Here is a 22,844-nt window from a genome sequence, read left to right on the forward strand (position 1 = left end):
TTGGTCAAAACTCTTCTTATAAAGTAACATACGTACGCTTCGAAGAAAACTCCTAGAAAGAGCTTTTGTTTTAAAAAAAAAAAAAAATTAAAGTAAATGGTTGGAAAACAAGAAGAAGAACAAGCTGTCCTACAAGAACTTATGTCGTACGTAGTATGCCGTCCACTGTAAGCATGAAAACTTTATCAACTCGTTTTTTCCCTGTTTCTTCTGTTTTCAGACATACTTCACGGGCTTATATAGAAATCACATGTACAGGTTTGAATCGACCGTGATCCAAGATGACTATGTGGCATGCACCGCGTACCTATTCCACGCCACCATTAATATCATTTAAAACCTAAGTGCATCCTAAAAACTAAAAGGAACCCCAATTAAAGTACTTAAATCTATAGCTAATAAACTCCAAATTACCTGAAAAAAGATTATTTGTACTGACGATTTATTTGCGACGAGAATAAACTCATTTTAATAAAAAATAATCCTTTTCGTAACATAAAACATATAACTGCTTAAAATAAATGTTTTTCTTATAGTTAATTAAATATTATAGATTCATATTTTCCAGCAATGTAATATCAAAGGCAATGTAAATTGCATACATGCACCAGATGATATTGAGACTCTTGCTTCTTTGCGAGACTTACAGATGATCTATCATATGAGACTTTCACATGCATTTGGTACTTGAGCCTTGAGGGGGACTCTTTTGTGATCGTGGAGGCACTTTGTTCCAACCAAGAGCAGCAGTTAAGTTTTGGACTTTTGATACGAGAGATAAAACTTTTATTATCCTCCTCCATTCCATTAATGTTCTACATGTTGGTAGACAAGAAAATGATATGGCTCATCGCTTAGCACAACATATACATCATGTGAGTGATACTATTCAATAGTGGTATGAACCTCTTGATTTTATTTTGGTAGCATTATATAGTGGATGTTGCTGGTCTTCTTGTTATGTAATTTTCTTTGCTATTTATGTTTGAATTGGAAGACTTTTTGTATCTACTGATTATATGAATGTCATATGTTATTTCTCAAAAAACAAAAAAACAAAAAAACCGAAGCTAGCTAGCTGATTCTTGTTTCCTATGAGGATTATTGAAGTATCTTGCTAGGAAATTATCTAGTACAAAAATTCTAACTTAGGAAATATTTCCTCCTTAGGAAAGTCCCGAAAGGAGTCCGTCGGTAGATGTTGTGGTTGACGCAATCTCATGCAAATCTTTAATTCTTGACCAGGGAAACACACGCCGAAATTGCCCGGAATGCTCGATCTTAAAAAAACCATAACATCGTACGTACAAATAGTGGTCCCCACGCGGAATTGATCTAAGCATTTTCCTAGGTGCATATAAGGATTCATATGCAGATCTAGCAGCTAGCCATGCGCATTCAGTGCTCAAGCTTAATGATAAACATGTACGCAACCTCTGGCCATGAAGAGTCTGATCATGAACGTCAGATGATGGACATACAAACAGGTAACAACAGTACTACTACGCCAATAAAGCGTTGGCGCCGGGCTGTTTCGATCCTTCGGGAGCGAAATCTACTTGTATCAAAACCGGCGGCGTATAAATCAGCTGAGATGGGCTCTCTTAATGCACTCCATGGAGTCTCATCCTCGAATGACGAATTAGGAGCAGCAGCAACAGCAGCAGTAAGTTTCAAAATATGATTTTATGTCCCTTAGATTTGCGAGTAATTATTTGTAGCTAAATATGTAGCTGGAACTACGTACGTACAGCTGATCAATCGATATAAACGCTAAAGAAATGTTTTTTCTTATACAAGAACTAATTATATATAATATATATTTATATACAAGTGAGAGATTTTATATAAAAATCTTATATTATATATTTTTATTTAATTAATGTGTAATTTATTATTTATTATTTTATTTTAATATTTAAATATATGTATCTAAACAGAATAATAAAAATAACAAATAACTTATTGGATAGGTGGAGGCCATATTTAGCATAGTAGCAACGTCCGCTAGTTGTTTTGTATGTTTTTTTTTTACATATGTTTTTTTAATACTTTTAAATATTTATTTTAAAAAATATAATATTATTAAAAAAGACTTACTTAACCATTACGTAAAAAATAAATAAAAAAAGAGTCAACGATAGTGTCCAGCGAGAGCTACCAGCAAGCTCCGGCCCAAGCATTTCCCTTAGTATAAAGCTTCCTTGTTAGCATTTCACGTGTAATATAAGCCTCATGAGGGGAAAAAAAGAAAAGAAAAAGCATAGACCATAAGTAAAAACATTCATTTATAGGGGATTCACTATAAGAAAATTAGACAGTTATTGCCATTTATTTTCTGTGAAAATGACTATATGCTGCTAAAATGAGACTGTTTTAACAATATATAATTATTTTTATAAAAAATAAGTGGCAATAACTATCAAGTTTTCTTGTAATAGTCGTGGACTAGTGGTTGTTACTGAAAGCGAACGACAGGTACACTTGGTTGTTATAGGGGATTAATGGAAGCAAAGCTAGCCCAACTGACCAAATCTGATTGTCTATATATTACAGATCACTACTTGAATTAAAAAATCTGTACACTTGAGATATAATCAGTTAGAGCTAATTAGATTACATAAAACTTTTAAGTTAAATTGAACATCACCACATGATGGGGAATATTGATCAGTACTTGTACAACAGCTTCATGACCACTAGTGGTCCGGTCATGCATTAAGATGATTATTGTTCAACATGGACTCTTGGAGACTGGTTAAAAGTAATGTTAGATATAATCTCTGGTTGCAAAGTTTTGTAAAAGTTTCTTTTTTTCTCTTTTTGTTGTGATCCACTTTAAAAAAAAAAAGAACACACTTATATATATATATATATATATATATATATAGATATAGATATATATAAAAGAAGAAGAAGAAGATGTAACTAGGATTTGTCCCGGGTGGCTTCTTTATGCAAGATCCTAATTAAGATGATCATGAGTTAGTTCCTATCTTTTAAAATCACAACTCAATAATTTATATTGTACTCTGACAGACAAGGAAAACTACTTTATAACATGTAAAACTCATTTATTAGTTCAAAATTTGACGTTCCTTCCTAATGAAGTTCTAAAGTGTGAACATGAATGAGAAAAAGAAATTCCACAAGTCTCAAATAATGCCCATTAACTCAAACTAATAACATAATAAATATTCCAATGTTCCCTTGTCATGTTCTTTGACACTTATTCAAAACTAGTACTCCACTTGTGACTCCCAAGCATTTATTCCTCACGCTCAATTAGTGATCTCACTCTGGCTTCCTATTCCTATTTTTCAATTGACACTTTAAAATTATCTAAAAAATATTAGAGATAAGGGGTGAGTTTATTAACGATTCAGTAGGCGCGATCCTATACTAATACTTAGACATGAGCTATATATAAAATGCAAAAACTGGACTGTTATCAATACCGTTTAAATATTGCCAGAAATATATTATTTCAATGATTATTCTATATATATATATATACACGTATAACGAGACATTCGTTGCAAGAATACTGATCAACATCATGCAAAAGCAAGCATAGAACTGAACTGACATTAATTAACAGATTATTGATAGTAGTAAGTAGGTTATTATTGACAGTAGTAAGTACGTGTGTCTGTCGACTGTCCCTAGCTAGCTAACAAATGATATAGAGGATTCCTCGACCATTAATTAATCCACAAAAATTGATCTTCTACTCTCTCTCTCTCTCTCTCTCTCTCTCTCTCTCTCTCTCTCTCTCTCCTATTTTCAACTGCCAGTTTCGATTAGTAAATAAAAATCAATTACTATCTAATTACTGATATCTTCTAGCTAGTCGGATATCTTGCAGGATTCACCAAATACGGGAAGCATAAATCTGATCTCATCCGCAATATCATCATCTCAAGTTTCCATAGATCATGTTGGTCAAGAGATCAGCGAATCATATCATATCAGTGCTGCTTCCAACCTCCAACAGGCAAACATTAATCACTAGTAACTTTTATTTAAAATTAGTACGTAGTTTTGTAGTTTTACTAATTATATATATTTACATGCATGCCTCTTTTCTCTAACTTATTTTCTTTTACTCGGGCACAGTTCGTAATATAAATAGCTTAATTTTGACCCATCATGACGTTCACTCAAACAACTGTTGTGAGATTTCTAATCATAATTGACATAACATTAACAAACAAGAGCAAAGGATAGAAGATCAAGTTGCTCAATCAAAATTTTGGAGATTGAAATTATATATATATAATAATTATAAGCCTATTGTGTAATGCATGTCTAATTAAGGTATAATGCTAAATGAGATTTTTCATTCAATTTGTAGCTATTTCTACCCACGCTTAGCTATACGACTAGTTATCATAAAAATTAGCTACTTCTCCCAAAAGAATTTGCAACACTCGTGCTTGAATTTGGGAAAGTGCCCAACTTTCTCTTGAGCTTTTCTGCCTTGAGCTACCAACTCATGGTCAGTTTGTTGAAGAAAGTTCACAATACTTATATATCTTGTGATTGATATTGATATTTTGCAGGATCCACAAATTACACTAGGAAGTGCGGAAATCTCATCGGCATTGCCTTGTGTTTCCATCAATGTAAATTTGGATGATGAGATTGACAATCATAACAATGATCCAGAATTGCAAAGAGCAAGCATTGCTAGGATTGTAACGGAGAAGGATCTACGTTCCTTACAGAAGTTTGGAGGCATCCAGGGAATTGCTAAGGCTCTTAATACCGATTTAGAGAATGGAATACTTGGTGATGAGACTCCTGCACATTATGGCTCCTTTCAGTTTAACTTAAAATATTGGAATCGTTATATCATTTTCCTTCTCTCTCTGTCGGCGGTGCTGTCACTTGGCTTTGGGATTATGGAGGAAGGCCCAATGACTGGCTGGTACGAAGGTGTCATCATAATTTTTGCCATCCTGATTCTTGAGGTTGCTCCTTCCGTACGTAACTTTTGCCTGGAGCTTTCATGGAAGATCCTAGAAAAGCAGAAGCCCTTGGAAATGCCACCATTGGAAGTCAATGTCTTCAGAAGGGGATACATTCAGAAAATATCCATCTGCAAAGTTTTGTTGGGGGACATAGTATGCCTCCATAGGGAGTATTTGGTCCCAGCTAATGGTTTGTTCATATCTGGTGAATCCCTAAAACTGGATGGCGAGCTACAAACCATCATCAATGAGGAGAACCCGTTTATGTTATGTGGTGCAAAGGTGATTGATGGAAGTGGGCGCATGCTAGTTACCTCTGTAGGCATGGACACAACATGGGGTGGTGATCATTTGATGCACTTTATCAGCGACCATGCCAGGCCCTTCAAGACCACACTTCCAGCAGAACTTGAAAAAGTGAGTAGCTGCATACAAATTACTGGGCTTCTAATCTATATTCTTCTCCTTGTAGTGTTGTTCCTCCGTTTTAAGCTTGGAGGAGATGATGTTAACTCTAATCTCCCTGATCTAAAATGGAAACCAACTGAGATAACGGAAATGATGAACAAAGTTTTCGTGAAACCAAATGCAAAGATCGCTGCCGTGACTTCACTTGCCATGCCAATACTGGGTGGTGTAATGGAAGGAGTACCTTTTGTAATCAAACTTGCTATTACTTTTTGGAATAGAAGGATGCTGTCTGGCAAGGACTTTGCACAAAACCCTTTCGCGTTTCTTTCCATGGGTTCAGTTACAAACATCTGCTTTGACCAAAATGCTTGGCCAACACACAGCCAACTGGAAGATAACAAGTGCTTGGCAGAAACAAGAAACGCAATAGAAGATTTGAGAAGGGCTGGAATTAGCATCATATTGATTTCAGAAGATGAAATATCGGAGGTGGAAGCTATAGCTCTCAATTGTGAAATGTTTCCTTGCTCAAATGGAATGGTGCTTGAAGGTAAAGACTTCCGAAATTGCAGCAAGGAAGAGAGGATGAATAAAGCAGATAATATCAGTGTGATGAGAAGCTCCTCACCTTCTGATAAGCTTCTTCTTGTCAAGTGTTTGAAGGAAAAAGGCCATGTAGTAGCAATGGTTGGATACAAAACGAATGATATTCCATCAATAAGAGAAGCTAATGTAGGAATTGTGATGGGGAGCAGTGAGATCCCCAAAGAATATTCTGACATTGTCATCATGGAAAGAAATTTCAGTTTCTTAGTTGAAATTGTAAGGTGCGGAAGATGCATTCATGACAACATTCGGAAGTACATCCAACTTCAGCTCACCCGGAATATTGCCGGGCTTTTGATAACCTCCATCACAACCGTGTGTCTTGGATATTCTCCTATTACGGCAATCCAATTGCTTTGGGCAAACCTTGTTGTTGCCCTTCTTGGCGGTCTTGCACTACTGACTGAGCCACCAACAGATCATCAGAAATCGATGAACAAGTGGCCATTGAGGCAAAATAAACCACTTATCACAAAGGCTATGTGGGGAAAGCTTTTCAGTCAAACTCTATATCAGACTGCCATCTTAGTGATCTTCCAGTTCAAAGGGCAAGCTATCCTACGAGTTAGTAAGAAGGTAAGTGAAACCATGATTTTCAATAGTTTTGTTCTCTGTCAAGTATTTAACCTAGTGAATGCAAGGGAACCGGAGGAGAAGAATGTGTTTCGCGGCATTTATTGTAACCGATTGTTTGTGGTGGCTGTGATCGTTATTCTTGTACTGCAGTTTGCTTTTATTGAGATTGAAAATATCCTGGCGGGCAATGCGAAATTGAATTGGGTGCAGTGGGTGGCATGTCTTGTAATTGGAATGGTTTCATGGGCTATCGATTGGGGTACGAAGTGCATACCAGGCTATGTCATGGATTGGTTGAGTGGACCATTTGGCTCATGTATTGGAACCTAGAGTAGCACCCTCTGGCTCTCTTTGAATCTACTCATCTTGAGGTGACGCGCGCTCATCAAACTCAGACGCCAACCCCATTTTAGTTTAGTTTTGACTTGGCCGTCCAGTTTCAAAATTGTTAGATGCGGGACACATGTCTCTTTGACAGAACGTACCTAAGGAACATGTATCTCACATCCAACTAATTTTAATTGTCCGCATTTAGTATTAAAAAGGCGCTGATCGCTATCCATCGATGGGCTGTAGAACATATTTCAGGTTTTACTTTACTTTTTTACCCCCAAAGAATTTGGTTGCTTAATTTATGTCCCTGTTAGGCTTCAGGGCATCTCTAAAGAAATTGAAAAATTCCATACATAATCTTACACATCATATACTATATTTTTTTTATATTTTTTATTTTACCAAATATTTGATATATGGATAATTAGTAAAATAATTCAATTATTTTAAAAAGAATATATTTAAAAAAAATTCAACAAAAAAAATATAAAAAAAATATGTGGTACGTGGTCTTATGTTTAGAAAAGTTCAAAGAAATTTAAAAGCATGCACCGAATGCGTCTCGATCTAAAGGCGCGAGCCATCGTAATGATGCGTGGATTCACGCCAAAATGAAGCACAAGCACGTCATGCATTACGTACGTAAAATGTCTACAAAATGACAAGCTTTCCTCGAAAACATTTTTACTCGACGTTAACGTTGTTTATCGTCGGTAAAAGGATCTCACAAAACTATGAACGAAGCTTCAAAGAAAAATCTCCCTTCACCCCTCTCTGTCATCCACAAACACTTCAATATTATACAAACAAGAAAAATCTAAATTAAATGACATGTTTTACCTGACCATTTGGCTTGGAATTGGAACCGTTGTAATTGAGACACCAGTAGAGTTCTCAAGTAATTCGTAAAGTTAAACACGTCGAGCTCCATTTACAACTGAGAAGTACTGCTGCAAAACATGAACTGTGTATATATATATATAAAACGTATAGATTAGTATTGCCCACCATCTTATAATTTGATATTAAATAATTAGAAATTATTTATTATATTTTATTTGTGTACGAACTATTTAATATCAAATCAAAAAATGTTGAGAGAATATAATAAAAATAATGATAAATAATTTTTTTTCTACTGTCAAATTTTCACGAATATAATAATATATTATATAGGTAACTTTTGATTCACCCCAACTCCTAATAGCAGCTCGGACCCAATAAATGTAAATAAATAAATAAATCAAGAAAATTTGGCTTTGAAAACCCACAAAATTAATAACGGCAAACAAAGATTTTTTTTTTTATTTTTATTTTTTGTCAGATAAGCTCGTGAAGCCCCCCATTATTCGGCTACGTATGTACAGGTAATTTTTTTTTTAGGTAATAAGAGATTTTATTCTAAGTAAATAGACATAACTCAAATATACGGGAAGTATACAAGAGAATATATCTAAAAAAAAAAAAAACTAAAATGAGACATTACAAATAATTAAATATTCAATCTCTTACAAGATTGTGCACCCAAAAATTTAAAGTGCTAATAAAAAAATCTCTAAATTTTCCCATAGTGCATTAACAATCATTGAAGCACCTCCCATTTCTTTTAGGTGAATTTCTGAGATCATTGGCATTGATTTATGCATGTGCAAAAACATATTTTTTAGTGATTGACTTTGTCATTTAAGAAAAACTCTCGCATTAGATTATTCATCTTTGAGTCAAAATAGTAATAAAATCTCATTTTTTATTATTATTAATTTTTTTCCTAAAATTAATTTTTTAATATATTTTTTACAATTAGCATACACTACATATATTTGGCATTAATAATACAAATATAATTTTTTTATATATATTATATTAAAAATATAATAAAATGATAAAAAATATAATATATTATAATAATAAGATGAAGGTGAAGGTGAATGTTAGTTTATATATACATATAAATATTTTTTTTTTTATAAATAAACGATAGTATTAATAGGAATAGGCATAGTCCAAGTATACAAAGAGGTATATAGGAGATAAGACCTATCTAGATCGCTAAAGAGGACAAAAGGAAATCATGTACATTTAGGCAATTAAAATCTATAGCAATAGCCCAATGAAATAAATTGCTGAAAAATAAAACGCGGAGCTCTTCTAGTGTATACTCCTTCTCTTCGAATGTCCTCTCGTTACGCTCTCGGCATAAGCACCACATAATGTAGATAGGGACCATCTTCCAGATAGTTTCGATTTATGGAGCACCGCCCGGCATCACCCAACTAGCCAATAGCTCAACCACTGAAGCCGACATCACCTAGTTTAGGCCTATTCGACTGAAAATTTCACACCAAAGGACTCTGGCTATCTCACAATGTAGTAAGAGATGATCCACTGTCTCATCAGCTTTCTTACACATACAACATCAATTTAAAATAATTATCCGTCACTTTTGCAGCTTATCGATAGTCAGAATTTTACCGAGGGCTGCTGTCCATGTAAAGAAAAGTGATTTGGGAGGCGCCTTGTTCCTCCACAGTCTTCTCCATGGGAAATGAGAGTTTGGTAAAGCTGTAAGGGCCTTATAAAATGAGCAAGCTGAGAAAATACCCTTACCCGCTGGTGTCCACCACAATTTGTCAACGTGCAGTCCATTCAGCTTCTTGGAATATACTAAACGGAAGAAAGCCTCTAAACTGTCTAATTTCCAATCTTGGGCTGCTTTAGTAAAGGTAACATTCCATTGACTTTGGTCTCTTGAATGAATCATGAAATCCGCCAACGAAGCTTTTTGATCGCATGCCACTTGAAAAACTGATGGAAAAGAGTCATTTAGTGCCACCTCCCCACACAAGATGTCCCTCCAAAATTTTATACGTGTGCCTTTCCCCACCACCAAACTAGTATGGTTAGCAAACACCCTTCACCCTTGTCTTATACGCCTCCAGATCCCCACACTGAAAGGCTCATTCCCCTCTCTAGTACACCAACCTCCTCAAGACTGACCATATTTACAATCAACTACTAGTTTCCAGAGAGCTTCCGGTTCCACATTATATCTCCAAAGTCATTTTCCCAAGAGTGCTTGATTAAACATTCTGAAGTTCTTTATCCCTAGCCCTCCTAAAGGAATTACACCTTATCCCAACTAACTAGATGAAACTTACATTCTTCCCCCATCTCACTCCATAAAAAATCCCGGTAGAGTTTTTCAAGCTGAGCTGCCACGCATGCTGGGATAGAAAATAATGATAAAAAATAGGTAGATAGGTTAGATAGAGTGCTTTTGATAAGGGTCACCCGACCTCTTTTCAACAAATACAATCTCTTCCACCTTGCCAATCTTCGTTCTATTTTCTCAATAACTGTATCCTAGATCACTAAGGTCCTTGATGCAGCCCCCAACGGTAATCCCAGATAAATCATAGGGAAATAAGTAACTTCGCACCCAAGTGTGCCAGCCAAATGCCGAGTATTACTTACACTACCAACTGGCACTAACTCTGATTTATCAAAGTTTATTCTCAGCCCTAGCACTGCCTCAATGCACATAAGGAGCACCTTCAGAGTACTAAGTTGATCCTGCTCTGCCTCGCAGAATATTAAGGTATCATTTGCAAAAAGTAAGTGTGAAATCGAGATAACGCCCATATTTAGTTCACTCACTGAAAATCCTGCCATATAACCATTATTAACTAGGGTCGTTACCATCCTACTCAGAGCTTCCATGATGATAACAAAAAGAAGTGGTGACAGCGGATCTCCCTGTCTTAACCCCCGAGAACTGTTAAAGAAACCTTCTGGGTTGCCATTGATCAGAACTGAAAATCCGGCCATTGAGATGCACCATCTAATCCACATACACCATTTCTCTCCAAAACCACATCTCTTCAATAGATAGAGGAGGAATTTCCAATTTACATGGTCATAAGCCTTTTCCATATTTAGTTTGTAAATAATTCCGGCACAACTAGACTTTAATCTACTATCCAGGCATTCATTGGCTATTAAGAATCTAAGATTGAATTTAGAATTTGACGACCTCATACAAAAGCATTTTGTGGTTTTGAGATTATCTTATCTAAGGTCGCCCCTAACCAGTTTGCAAGCCCCTTTGAAATAATTTTGTATACCCCATTTATGAGGTTAATATGCCTAAAGTTTTTCACCTCCGATGCCCTAGTCTTCTTCAGAATTAAAGTAATAAAAGTAGCATTCATGCTTTTCTGGAATTTTCTGCCTACAAATAATTCCTGGAACACATTCATAATGTCTTTTTTCACAACCTCCCAACATATTTGAAAGAACCCTATCGAGAAACCATCTGATCCTGGTGCTTTATCTTTTGCCATTCTTTTGACTACTTCATGTACCTTAGCTTCCTCAAATGCTCTTTCCAACCATGACATAGTTTGTGGCTCAATAGAATCAAAGTTGAGTCCACCATCTCTCTCTCTTTTTGTAAAAAGTTGTTCATAGAAACTTACCACATGTTCCCGGATCACAGGAGCCTCAGTGCATTCTCTATCATTAATTTGCAGCATCTCAATTGTGTTATTTCTCCTATGAGAGTTGGCCACTCTATGGAAAAAAATTTATGCTTCGATCCCCTTCTTTCAGCCACAACGCTCTTTACTTTTTACGCAAAGAAATTTCTTCCAAAGATAATACTTTTTCTATTTATGAGGTTAGCTTTGCCTTACGTGATGTTTCCTGTGGGGTAAGGACTTTATCTTCCATGAACCTCTCAAAACTCTGTAGTTCATCCATCATGGTTTTCTTTTGCTCCCCTAAGTCGCCAAAAGTTTGATAATTCCAAAACTTTATATCATTCTTTAAAGCTTTTAATTTACCTACAAGTATGTGAAAGGGACTACAAAAAAACTGATATGATGACCACCAGTGCTTTACCCTTTCATGAAGCCCTCTCTTTTAAGCCACATATTTTCAAATTTGAAATAACGTCGACCGCCTTGAATGCCTCATCCATCTAATGAAATAGGGAAATGATCTGAGCACACTCGTAGCAATCTCTTCTAGCACACCTCTGGAAACTTACTTTCAGAATCCGGCGAAATTAGAAATCGGTCTAAGCGAGACCACATTTGGCTATTAGACCATGTAAATGGATCTCCTGTGAATGGGAGATCTATCAGGTTCAAATAAAAAATATAATCTGAGAAATCTGTCATGGCTGAGCGAATGCGGCTATCTCTAGATCTTTTACTAGGGAATCTAGTGATATTAAAATTGCCACCAATGCACCAGGGAAGGTCCTACCAGGTATGTAATCTAGCAATTTCTTCCCACAATTGTTTTCTAACGTCATCAACATTTGGTCCGTAAATACCTACAAAGACTCACAAAAAATCATCCTCCACCATCTTAAAGGAGCAAGCCACTGTATAATCTCCTACAAACTCTTCTATTTTTTCCATTACTCTTTTATCCCATATCACAAGAATACCGCCAGAGGCCTCATTCGAAGCCAGATACACCCAATCTACATACGGGCAGCTCCACACACCTCTCATAATTTTTCTGGTCACCAACTTCAGTTTTGTTTCTTGAAAACAAACAATGTCTGCCCTCCATTCTCGAAGCAATTTTTTTATATGCTGGCGATTATTAATCTCATTCAGCTCACGAACATTCCAAGACACAATTTTTGGCTTCATAAAGAAATAGCAGCGCCTTTCCCTTTAGATTTATCCCGGCTTGAGCTACCTTCATTTAGTGACCAATCAAGTCTCTTGAGTTCCCTCTGTTTTTTGGATCCAATTTTTTTTTATCTTGTAGATGACCCACCTCAATGGCTGTGAGAAGTGCCAAAAATTGTTCCTCATACCCCACACACTTCAATCCCACCACGTGTTGAATATCTTTTACCTTGTTGAACACCCAATTCGATGTCTCAAACTCACCCGGTGACACACATTTCAGTGGGAGTGGAGTTCTATCCCCAGTCTCTACATCCCCTTCCATCAAGTTGCAACCTTCCCATTCAACTACAGAATTCACATTATTTACCTCTTGAGACTCAGGCACCAACAGAATGTCAGTACTCTCCCCTGTAATTCTTTGAGAAAGCCCCCCGATACTGTCATCCACAACCTCCAAGTTTAGCTCTTCCCCATCTTCCGAAATTAATTCAAGGTACTTCACTGTGGTAGAAAGGGCCTCACTCTGAGTGGTTTTCATTTCCATAGATGGAATCGGCAGTCTCTATGCACAAATGTCAGGGAAGAACGAAGAGAGATGAACAATTTTAGCTAAATCCTCATCACGTGATGGTAAAATCTGCTCCTCCATCATCACCAGCATTTTTTATTCCACCTACAGAGGAGCCACCATCGCCGGCATTGAGTGAACCACCTCCCTCGAATTGCTCTACAACATACCCAGCCCGATGTTGGTCTCTGAGGTGTTCTCCGATGCCAACTGTCCTATCAAGGTTTTCACTCCCTTCGCCGGGTTCGTCTGTCCCATCGCCAGCACAGGTGGCCATGGCACCATGCCATCAACCTCGGCTGAGGCCTCAGCTCGCTGCTTTCAGATCGTCGTATTTGGCAACGGCCTCTGGGCTCCATAATTGTTAATAGCCTTCGGTACCATACTAGGCCCGTAAATCACCCGTCTATTTGAAGCTCGCCCACTAGGCCCATTCAATTAAGCTCCCAATCCACTTGCAGCCCGCCCGTTTAGTCCATCTGGGTTAAGTCCGTAAATCATGGGTTGCTTGCCCATAGATGAAGGCAAGGCCCCCGATCTTGCACAGGGCCGTCTGGACCCACACCCAAATCCACCCCATTATCATCCTCGACTTGTTTTTTCAACCAGTTTAGTTTTAGTTGTAAGTCTCCCAACTGGTTTTGCATTTCTATCATTACCCGAAGGTAAGTTTCCTTTTGAAAACCAACATATCCCTTGTCACCCCCCTCACGTCCCTGCAGACCTTCCAAAATGGCACCCCTCACTAACTACCTATCCCCTGCATCACTAATATCTGGCCAGGCCTGTTGATACGACGGGACCATACCAATCTTTTGTTGCAGGGCCTCCATGTATGACCGGGAGGGCTGTGGATGCTCTGTCAATGTCTTTGTCGATGCCGCCCCAGTGAGACCACTGTCTTGCTCCATCTCTTTCAGCGTCTCCACCATTTTTCGCCAACCCAGACCATCGATATCTTCTGGGACAAAAATACAGTTTCGGCGCCCACCTCCATAGTATTCTACCAATGCCATTGACACACCCTGCAAGTTTGAGCACCTCTGTGCTATGAAACCCCTGTCACCCACCCGATGGCCTGTAAAGAACTCATTCCTCCCTACTTTCACACAGTCCTCCAGAGCTTTGGCAAACCACCGAGCCGTGGTTAAGTCCAGTCTCATCTTCTTAACCAAATTCCACCTTTTTTTCCATGATTAAAACCTATCGGCCTTCCCTCCACACCACGAAAGATTTCAGTTCCATCACTAGTATTCGAAAACACCATTAATCTTATTAAACACTCAGACTCGCACAATCAAAAACTCTATCATCACCAAAACATGATTTATAATTTCATGGTATTACTTTTGGTAAGTAATTTTAAACTTTTCAAGAATAAAACAAAATACTCACTCTCCACTTGGGAATAATCGGCCAAGAGTGGCAAAGACAAGCCTCAAACGAAGCCCAGGGTGAACAAAGTAAAGAGCTTGAAGCCTGTCCTTGATATCTGATGGAAGTTCTTCATAAATCCACCTCAAGATGGTGATTCTAGGGGAGTTGTCCTTCTAATCGAAAGAATGGATAGACTGAGAATAAGAAACCAAACAAAACCCTAAAGGAAGGAATAAGAGACAGGCTTGCAATGAGACCTCCTCAAAAGCTCAAGGCTGTAGCAATGAAATATCCAAAATGGTTCACGAAAGTAATGAAGAGAATACGTCTTATATATATAAATATTTATATATAATATATAATTAATCCCGAAACTGAATACCGAAACATACCGGTACTAAAATATTTCATTTCAGTGCTTTAACCGAAATGGTTATTGAAAAGGTATTCAAAACTTTGGTTGTGAGAGAGAGTGAGAGTAGAGAGAAATAATTAATAAAATAATATTTAAAGAATGAATAGTAGATTTTCAAATTTGTAGAAATACTGTTTATATGTCTTTGTATTTGCATATGCATATATCAATGTCAATACTCTTAGAGCATCCTCATTGGCTTGGCCAAATGAGGAGGTTGGCCAAAATTTGAATAATATGTTTAAAAAAAATCCCACATTGGGCTAGGCATATCTAAACTGATTTAGACTTCAGCTATAGTGCTTGACCAAAGATAGATAATCACTATTTATTCATCAAATATTAAAATATTAATTTTTCATTCAAAACAAATAAATTAAATTAATTAGAATATAATTAACATTTAACATTTAGAATATAATTATTATTAACATTTAATAATATTTTTTTAATATTAATTTAATATAATATAATTATTATTAATATTTAACAATACTTTTTTAATATTAATTTAATTAGAATATAATTACTATTAACATTTAACAATACTTTTTTGTAATATTAATTTAATGAAAATATAATTATTATTAACATTTAATTGGTTGAACTATAAAATGTACCTGATAGAATAGATTAAATGAAAAATTATTAATTTAATAATATTTTATTATTATATAGAAAATAAATGGTTAATTTAATATAGAGATTGAATTTAGATGGAATATATAAATATAAAAAAGTGTTAATATTGATTAAATTTAAAGATAAATTTAACCAAGCCAATGAGGAGGCCCAAGAGTAGCATATATTGCGAACACGTGGATACATCGTTGCAATTCCCCACACGACAATCAATAGAAGACGACGTAATAATATCGAGTCATCGACCTCAGTTCTCTCCACTGCGGTGGTACGGAAATTTCATTGACCCCTTCACAATCTGCCTCGTCAGATGCTGGACCCTCGGATCTGTCCACATGATCATGTTGGTTGTGGCACGACGCCGCAAGATCATAATCAGATGATCAAACTGATCAAGAACAAGACGAAAATTCAATATCGTCTGTCTCTTCTGCTCTTCTTGATGCCAAACGAACCATTTTAAAAGTTGGATAATCAGTAAAGACGTAATGGAAGCCTCAATCTCCAACCTTGTAAGCACGCGGCATTTGGAGCAACCTAAACATTTCAAGGTAGTTTCGAGGAAGACAAATAATGACCGAGGACCTCGGTTTGTCAACATCATTATATAACGATCGGCGTAATTTCATTCTTCCAACCAACGAAGTAACTTTGATTCTGAACTGAAAGCGTGTCCTTTCATCTTTCTGAATGAAAAGCAACATATATATATATTATATATATACATGACCAGCTACCTATAAAGCAACTTCTATCAGCATCAGTGCCGTTATTATGTGGCTGCTGAGGAGAAAAATACAGTTATGTGAGTATATATGTCTGGCTACCAATTAATCATACCATGGAATTCTTTCATTCTATTATTGCCTACCCATTAATGATTAATTTGTTTGTTGAAGTACAGAAAGTGAGTTTGATGCACAGCGCCAGCCGCCATGCAAATTCAGACAAGCTGTATGTCGAGCACAAGCTCTGGCCACGATCACGTGGACCTCGAGTCTCAGCAGACGGCCTTGCTAATATCCGGTAGTACTGCAAGAGAACGTTGGCGCTGGATTCTTTTGATCCTGCAGCAGAGAAATCTAATATCGAGAGCAGATAAAGCTCATGATGAGAAGGGTTCTCCTTCTCTCGATACAGTCTCATCATCAACTTCCTGTTACAGTATAATCAGCAATATCGATGTCACGGGAAAAATGGTAAGTTTTCTTGCTCTTGCATGTCTCGATCGCTTGGATCTTCTGTGCATGGCGGGTAAAGATATATTTCTAGCTTCTTGACAACTTCTCCAAGTAGATCAATGCTAGCTGATTCCATATATTAGTCATGTATAGGTAACAAAGACATATAACTAAATGAGTATTTGAAATGCTATCGTGCACCTATCATGGCCTAGCCTGTCAAAGATAACTATTATTAGAGAATCATGGGATACTGATATTTCAAACTACATAATGATGCAACCGAAATCATTTTGAGCAAAATCTATATATGACTAATCTACTGCTACTGGAGATGATTACATGTCAGTTGTGATCACTGTATATGTTTCTTTTATATATAGTCCTTCATTTATTACCTTTGTATGATTTCAGAAATTAGCAAAGGGAGAAAAATTAGTTGAAAACCATATATATTGCCCACCAAACAGTTAGAGAATTAAGACCATGCTCAGGAATGATCCCCAACCCCTTTAACAAAGAAACTAAGAAATTGAGAAGACAGACAGCAAAAATAAAAAAACATAAATTTCTTCATCTTTATAATCGATAAAGCATAAACTATCTTGCATACCTCTCTGAAATTTAAAGAAAAGAAAGCTATGTGGTTTATATTCCGATGGAGCAAACCTGAACTCTCCTCCTCTGACATGTGACTAATGAGGTTTTAAAATTTCGTAGGCTAAAAACTAAGAATATGTCCTTGTTGATGAGGAAAAAAAGAAAAAAAAAAAAGAAGGACCGAGCCTTCCTTATTTTCAGGACCTATCATCTTTAGATGCACGTACCTGTTCTCCAAGATTTAGGGATGCTCAAAACCGCATCCAAACCTGGGTAAGTACCAGAAAATTAAATATAGCAACAAGTGGTAGTGCTTGAAGAAGAAGAGCAGTTCGGGTGCCTTTTGGCTAGGGATCTAAATATTGCAATTCCCAAGCACAAGGGGAACATGAATAAAGTAGAGATTATAAACTAATAGTCATATTTTAGCTGAAACAATTTCGTACTTAGCTTTCATTATATATTAGGTACAATTTAACTTCTAAGGGAATCAAAGGCATGTGAAGGATATCACATGCTCATAAATGAGGAAATTGACTTGCTTCGAATGTTTAAGCCTTAAGGACCCTGCAGGATAATCGAGATGACAGATCACAATGTAGAGAAAAATTGCAGCTACAAACGGCTTATTAAGCTAGTCTGCTGATGCACATATTGGTCATGACAATATCGATGATCTTGAATTTGAAAGAATTAGCAGTAGCCAATAAATGAATTTAGGGTGATTATTATCATAAAAACCAGTCGTAAACATGCATCATCTGCATAAATAGTTACATTTATTAGATGAAAACTAAAGTTAACATACCTTGAGTCATTATACCATAGATAGAACTTTTAAGAGATCTAGTGTCGATTCATGTTAGCACTTTGATCTCGAAATATTTTTTGAATAATTTTGATATTCTCTTCTTAGTTTCCTTTGTTTCTATGTTAGCGAAAAGAAACTTCAGAAACTTTGCTTAAGTGAGAGAGACCAATAGCTCTCAATTATATGTTGTGTCAAAATAATCTTGGTCATCAAAAGTCATACTGATGGCCCTGGCCGCTTTAACTTCTTATGAATTTCAATAAAATTTATGAATTAATTGATTACACAACTAAAAAACTATAACTAGAGAAAACCATAAAGACACGCATGAGGAAAAAAAGTTCAATTCTAAATAAGATTTTAATTATATTTACTTAGATATATTAGATTTCATACAAAAAGTTTAACTTGATGGCATATTTTTTATATTTAGTAATAATACAATAATATATAGAATTGATGAGTGTGTGCGTGTATATAGTTACTTCTTCTGGATAAGGTTTGCTGCACATGCAGTATTGGACTATGGCTATATATTATTGAGGATGAGCATTACATCTGCACTGAAGACTACTGACTTAAGTTTAAGATTATAGTCATCACTCTGATATATATATGCTTTAATTGTTACTTTGCAGGATCAACAAATTATACCAGGCGTGGAAATATCATCTGCATCACCTCAAGTTTCCATGAATGTAAGTTTGGATTCTTTGGACGGTGAAAATGGTAACCGTATAAGCAGAGACGCAAAACTCCAGCAAGAAAACATTTCAAAGATGGTAAAGGATAAGGACATGGATTCCTTACAGAAGTTTGGAGGCATTCAAGGAATTGCAGAGGCTCTGGATACGAGTTTAGAGAATGGAATACCTGGCAATGAGGAAGATCTACGTTCTCGACGCATAACCAGCACAATCTTGGCCACAACCCAAACTCCTGCACGAAGCTTCCTTCAAATCCTCTTGAAATCATGCAATAGTTACATCATTTTCCTTCTCTTCGTGTCTGCAGTGCTGTCACTTGGCTTTGGGATCAAGGAGGAAGGAAACAGGACTGGTTGGTACGAAGGGTTCATAATACTTCTTGCCATTGTTGTACTTGTAGTTGTTCCTGCTCTTCGTGACTTCTGGCTCAAGCATTCCCAGACAATGACATGTACAGGAAATCAGAAAGCATTAGAAATGTGGGAAAATGTTGATGTCTTCCGGGGTGGATGCCAACAGAAATTATCCATCCGTAATGTTTTGCTGGGTGACATAATATGCCTGGAGAGGGATTATCTGGTCCCAGCTGATGGTTTGTTCATATCCAGTGGATTCCTAAAACTAAATGATGGTTCAGAGTTCATTGTTGATAAAAAGAACCCTTTTCTGTTCTATGGTGCAAAGGTGACGGAAGGAACTGGTCGCATGCTTGTTACAGCTGTGGGCATGGACACAACATGGGGTCATTTAATGAAGCAGGGTACCCATGCCCCCAAAAATACCCCTTTACCAGCAGAACTTGACAAGGTGAATAGTGGCATACAAATTACTGGGCTTTCAATCTCAATCCTCATCCTTGTAGTGTTGTTCCTCCGTTTTATGCTTAAAAAGGAAGATGTTGACTCTAGCCTTCCAGACCTGAAGGGGAAACCAATCTCATGTGAGGAGATAATGAATGCAATCAAGAGAATTGTTCTGAAACCAAATGGGAAGATCAGTACCATGACAACTTCACTTGTTATGTCTTTGGTTGGATTAATGGAAGGAATTCCTTTTGCCATCACACTAGCCATCACTTATTGGAACAAGAAGATGCTCTCTGACAAGGCCGTTGCTCAAGAACCTTTGGCTTGTCTTACCATGGCTTCAGTCACAACTATCTGTCTTGATAAATCTAGTTGGCTACCACTAAATCCAATGGCAGTAGATATGTGCTGCACAGAGATGCTAAAAGAAATAGAAGCTGGGAGAAATGCTGGATTTAACGTCATATTTGTATCAGAAGATAATTTGTCAGGGTTGGAAGTTTGCGAGGGTGGACTGCTTCCCGACTCAAATAGGATGGTCCTCGAAGGAGAAAAGTTTCTCAATCACAGCCCAGAAGAGAGGATGAATATTGTAGATAAAATCACTGTGATGAGAAGCTCTTTCCCTTCTGATAGGCTCCTTCTGGTGCAGTGTCTGAAGAAAAAAGGCCATAAAGTAGCAATGATTGGGGTCAAAACAAATGAGATTCCTGTACTAAAAGAAGCTGATGTGGGGATCGTGATAGAGACTTGTAGCAGTGAAATGGCCAGAAAAGGTGCTGAAATCATCATCAGGGATGGAAATTTCAATTTCTTGGTCACCATTGTAAGTTGCGGAAAATGTACTTATGACAACATAAGGAAATATATCCTACTTGTACTCACCGTGAATGCTGCAGGGCTGTTGATAAGCTTGCTAACAACGATATGTTTTGGATATTCTTCAATAACATCAGTCCAGTTGCTTTGGGCAAACTTCGTTGTAGCCCTTCTTGGTGGCCTTGCACTACTGACTGAGCCACCAGCAGGGAAACTAATGGACATGCCGCCACTGAGAAGAACTAAACCACTTATCACCAAGCCTATGTGGAGAAATCTTGTCAGTCAAGTTCTATATCAGGTAGCTATCTTAATGGCCTTCCAATTCAAAGGGCAAGCCATCCTGCACATCAAAGAGAAGGTTAGTAAAACCATTATCTTCAATAGCTTTGTTCTTTGTCAAGTATTCAACCAAGTCAATGCAAGAGAACTGGAGAAGAAGAACGCATTTAGGGGCATTCATCGAAACATCTTGTTTTGGGTGGCAGTGGGTGTTACTCTGGTACTCCAGGTGGCTTTTATTGAGATTGCACATATAGTTTCAGGCTGTGCAAGATTAAATTTGGTGCAGTGGTTAGTCTGTCTTCTAATTGGTGTGGTTTCATGGACCATCGATTGCACTACAAAGTGCACATCAGGCTGCATCAGGGATTGGTTGATTGCACCAATTAACTCACATATGGGAGTCAACAGCATGACACCCTCTGCTCCCTCAGAACCGACTTCTAATCTTGAGCTGCCACTCATCAACGAAAACTCCCCACCCGTTTCATCTTAGTCTATGCCAATTTCCACTTCTTGTATATAAATAAAGGGCAGGTACAAATAACATTCCCCAACTGTATAATATGTCTCCCCAACGATGTTTGGGAGCTTTATATTATGGTTGCTGGACAACAACATTTACAAATCTCCATGTCTTTTTCCTGTTCTCAAACCAGAAACATTGTGCACATAAGAACGATGTTACTCCCGCCTAAGCACCATGAACTCATTTAAGTTTACCGTATAGTGATATGATAAAAGGGAAATATACCAAGTTCTAATTTCACTTTCGTCAATTAACAATCGAATGGAACAAGAAACCGCTAAAACAATTAGTGACACACCGATCTCTGCATTCTATTTCAAGATATTTCAATAATTAGCGTGCAGATAAAGTGTTTATACCGAACTAGAGGGATCTTTATTATCGTTGAAACGAAAGATAAAACAAAGCAACATTTGTGAAATGCGTATCGTACAGAAAGAAAGAGCAACTTAGAATCAGGCAATACCAGCAAGAGGCCAATATGGTGCCAATGTTTTGTCAATTAAAAAACCTTTAACTGTGCTAACCAAAAAAACATCTAACTTAACAAAGAAAAAGCACATAGCATTGAACTAAAATATCAGCATAGACAACATAACATTACACACACTCAGAGAGAGAGAGAGAGAGATCAAACATGAAAGGATTGAAACGTGGAAAATGTAAGAACCCATTGAAGGAAACTGTTCGGAAATGTAAGAAACCCACCAAAGATTCATGTACTAGCCAACAATGGATCAAAGTGAAGCAGAGCATACACACTTTATTACCGGAGGGTTAGTGATCGAAAGACCGTTCAATTGACTCACTGGGAAAATGTTGAAAGGCTTCAATCGCAACATCTCTCTCGCTATCTCCCCCCAAAGATTAGCAGAGCATTGACTTCAGTTGAAGAAGACAGAAGACTTGTACCATTGACTTCGGTTAAACGTGCGCCACACAGAGTTATCAACGCGAGCACTGCTACACAGCTCCACAGTCAACACACCAATATAAAATAACAGAGAGTAAAATAGTAAATTCATATTTTTTAATAGTGTAAAAAAATGTGAGACTCCTGTATAGATTTTCTGTATCAACGCACGAGTTCTTGTACAGTTACCGACGAAATCACCGAAAAATTGTCCCGAACGGTATCTTTCATTTTTTTTTTTTAATTTTTCTTTTCTTTATGCATTTTTTTAATCATTATAAATATTTTAAAAAAAATAAAAAAATCGTAATATTATCTAAAAATATTTTCTTAATAACTAAATTAAAAAAATAGATTTAAAATACACAATCGAGACATATATCCGATAGAATTAATATTTCTATTAACGCAATATCTATCGACCCGATAAAGGGGAAGTCGGTTTTAAAAACTCGTTCACAAGTTCGTTACTCTTATCCACTTGCAAAGACTACTTATCTAACTCTGTAAGGACAGTCAATCAATGGACACTATTACTGCTAAAAAATTATGATTACCAGAAAATCTGATGTTAAGGGGCCTTATTTTTGTCTTAATTTCTTGTTTGATTATTTATTTATTTATTTAAAACGATGATT

At 36.7% G+C, this 22,844-nt stretch overlaps 1 protein-coding gene and 1 long non-coding RNA gene across 4 annotated transcripts; one reads left to right on the forward strand and one right to left on the reverse strand.

Moving 5' to 3' along the window:
• The first annotated feature begins 1,423 nt into the window (after positions 1–1,423).
• On the forward strand, positions 1,424–6,899 carry LOC122276803 (putative calcium-transporting ATPase 13, plasma membrane-type). The gene is made up of 3 exons (XM_043086707.1): positions 1,424–1,666; positions 3,869–3,997; positions 4,566–6,899. The coding sequence occupies exons 1-3, from the start codon at positions 1,424–1,426 to the stop codon at positions 6,897–6,899; spliced, it is 2,706 nt and encodes a 901-aa protein (XP_042942641.1).
• Positions 6,900–16,208: 9,309 nt separating this feature from the next.
• Positions 16,209–22,256, reverse strand: LOC122276341. 3 transcript variants are annotated; one of them, XR_006228833.1, is made up of 4 exons: positions 22,002–22,256; positions 20,549–21,408; positions 19,859–20,318; positions 16,209–19,775 (listed from the first exon to the last, which is right to left on the reverse strand). It is a non-coding gene; the product is annotated as an uncharacterized LOC122276341 (long non-coding RNA). The 3 variants fall into 3 exon arrangements; XR_006228832.1 differs by having other exon boundaries at positions 20,549–20,825; positions 22,002–22,252; XR_006228831.1 differs by lacking the exon at positions 22,002–22,256 and having other exon boundaries at positions 19,859–20,442; positions 20,549–20,691.
• Between the last annotated feature and the right edge of the window lie 588 nt (positions 22,257–22,844).

The sequence above is a fragment of the Carya illinoinensis genome, chromosome 9 (assembly GCF_018687715.1).
Source record: "Carya illinoinensis cultivar Pawnee chromosome 9, C.illinoinensisPawnee_v1, whole genome shotgun sequence".
Classification (NCBI taxonomy): Eukaryota; Viridiplantae; Streptophyta; class Magnoliopsida; order Fagales; family Juglandaceae; genus Carya; species Carya illinoinensis.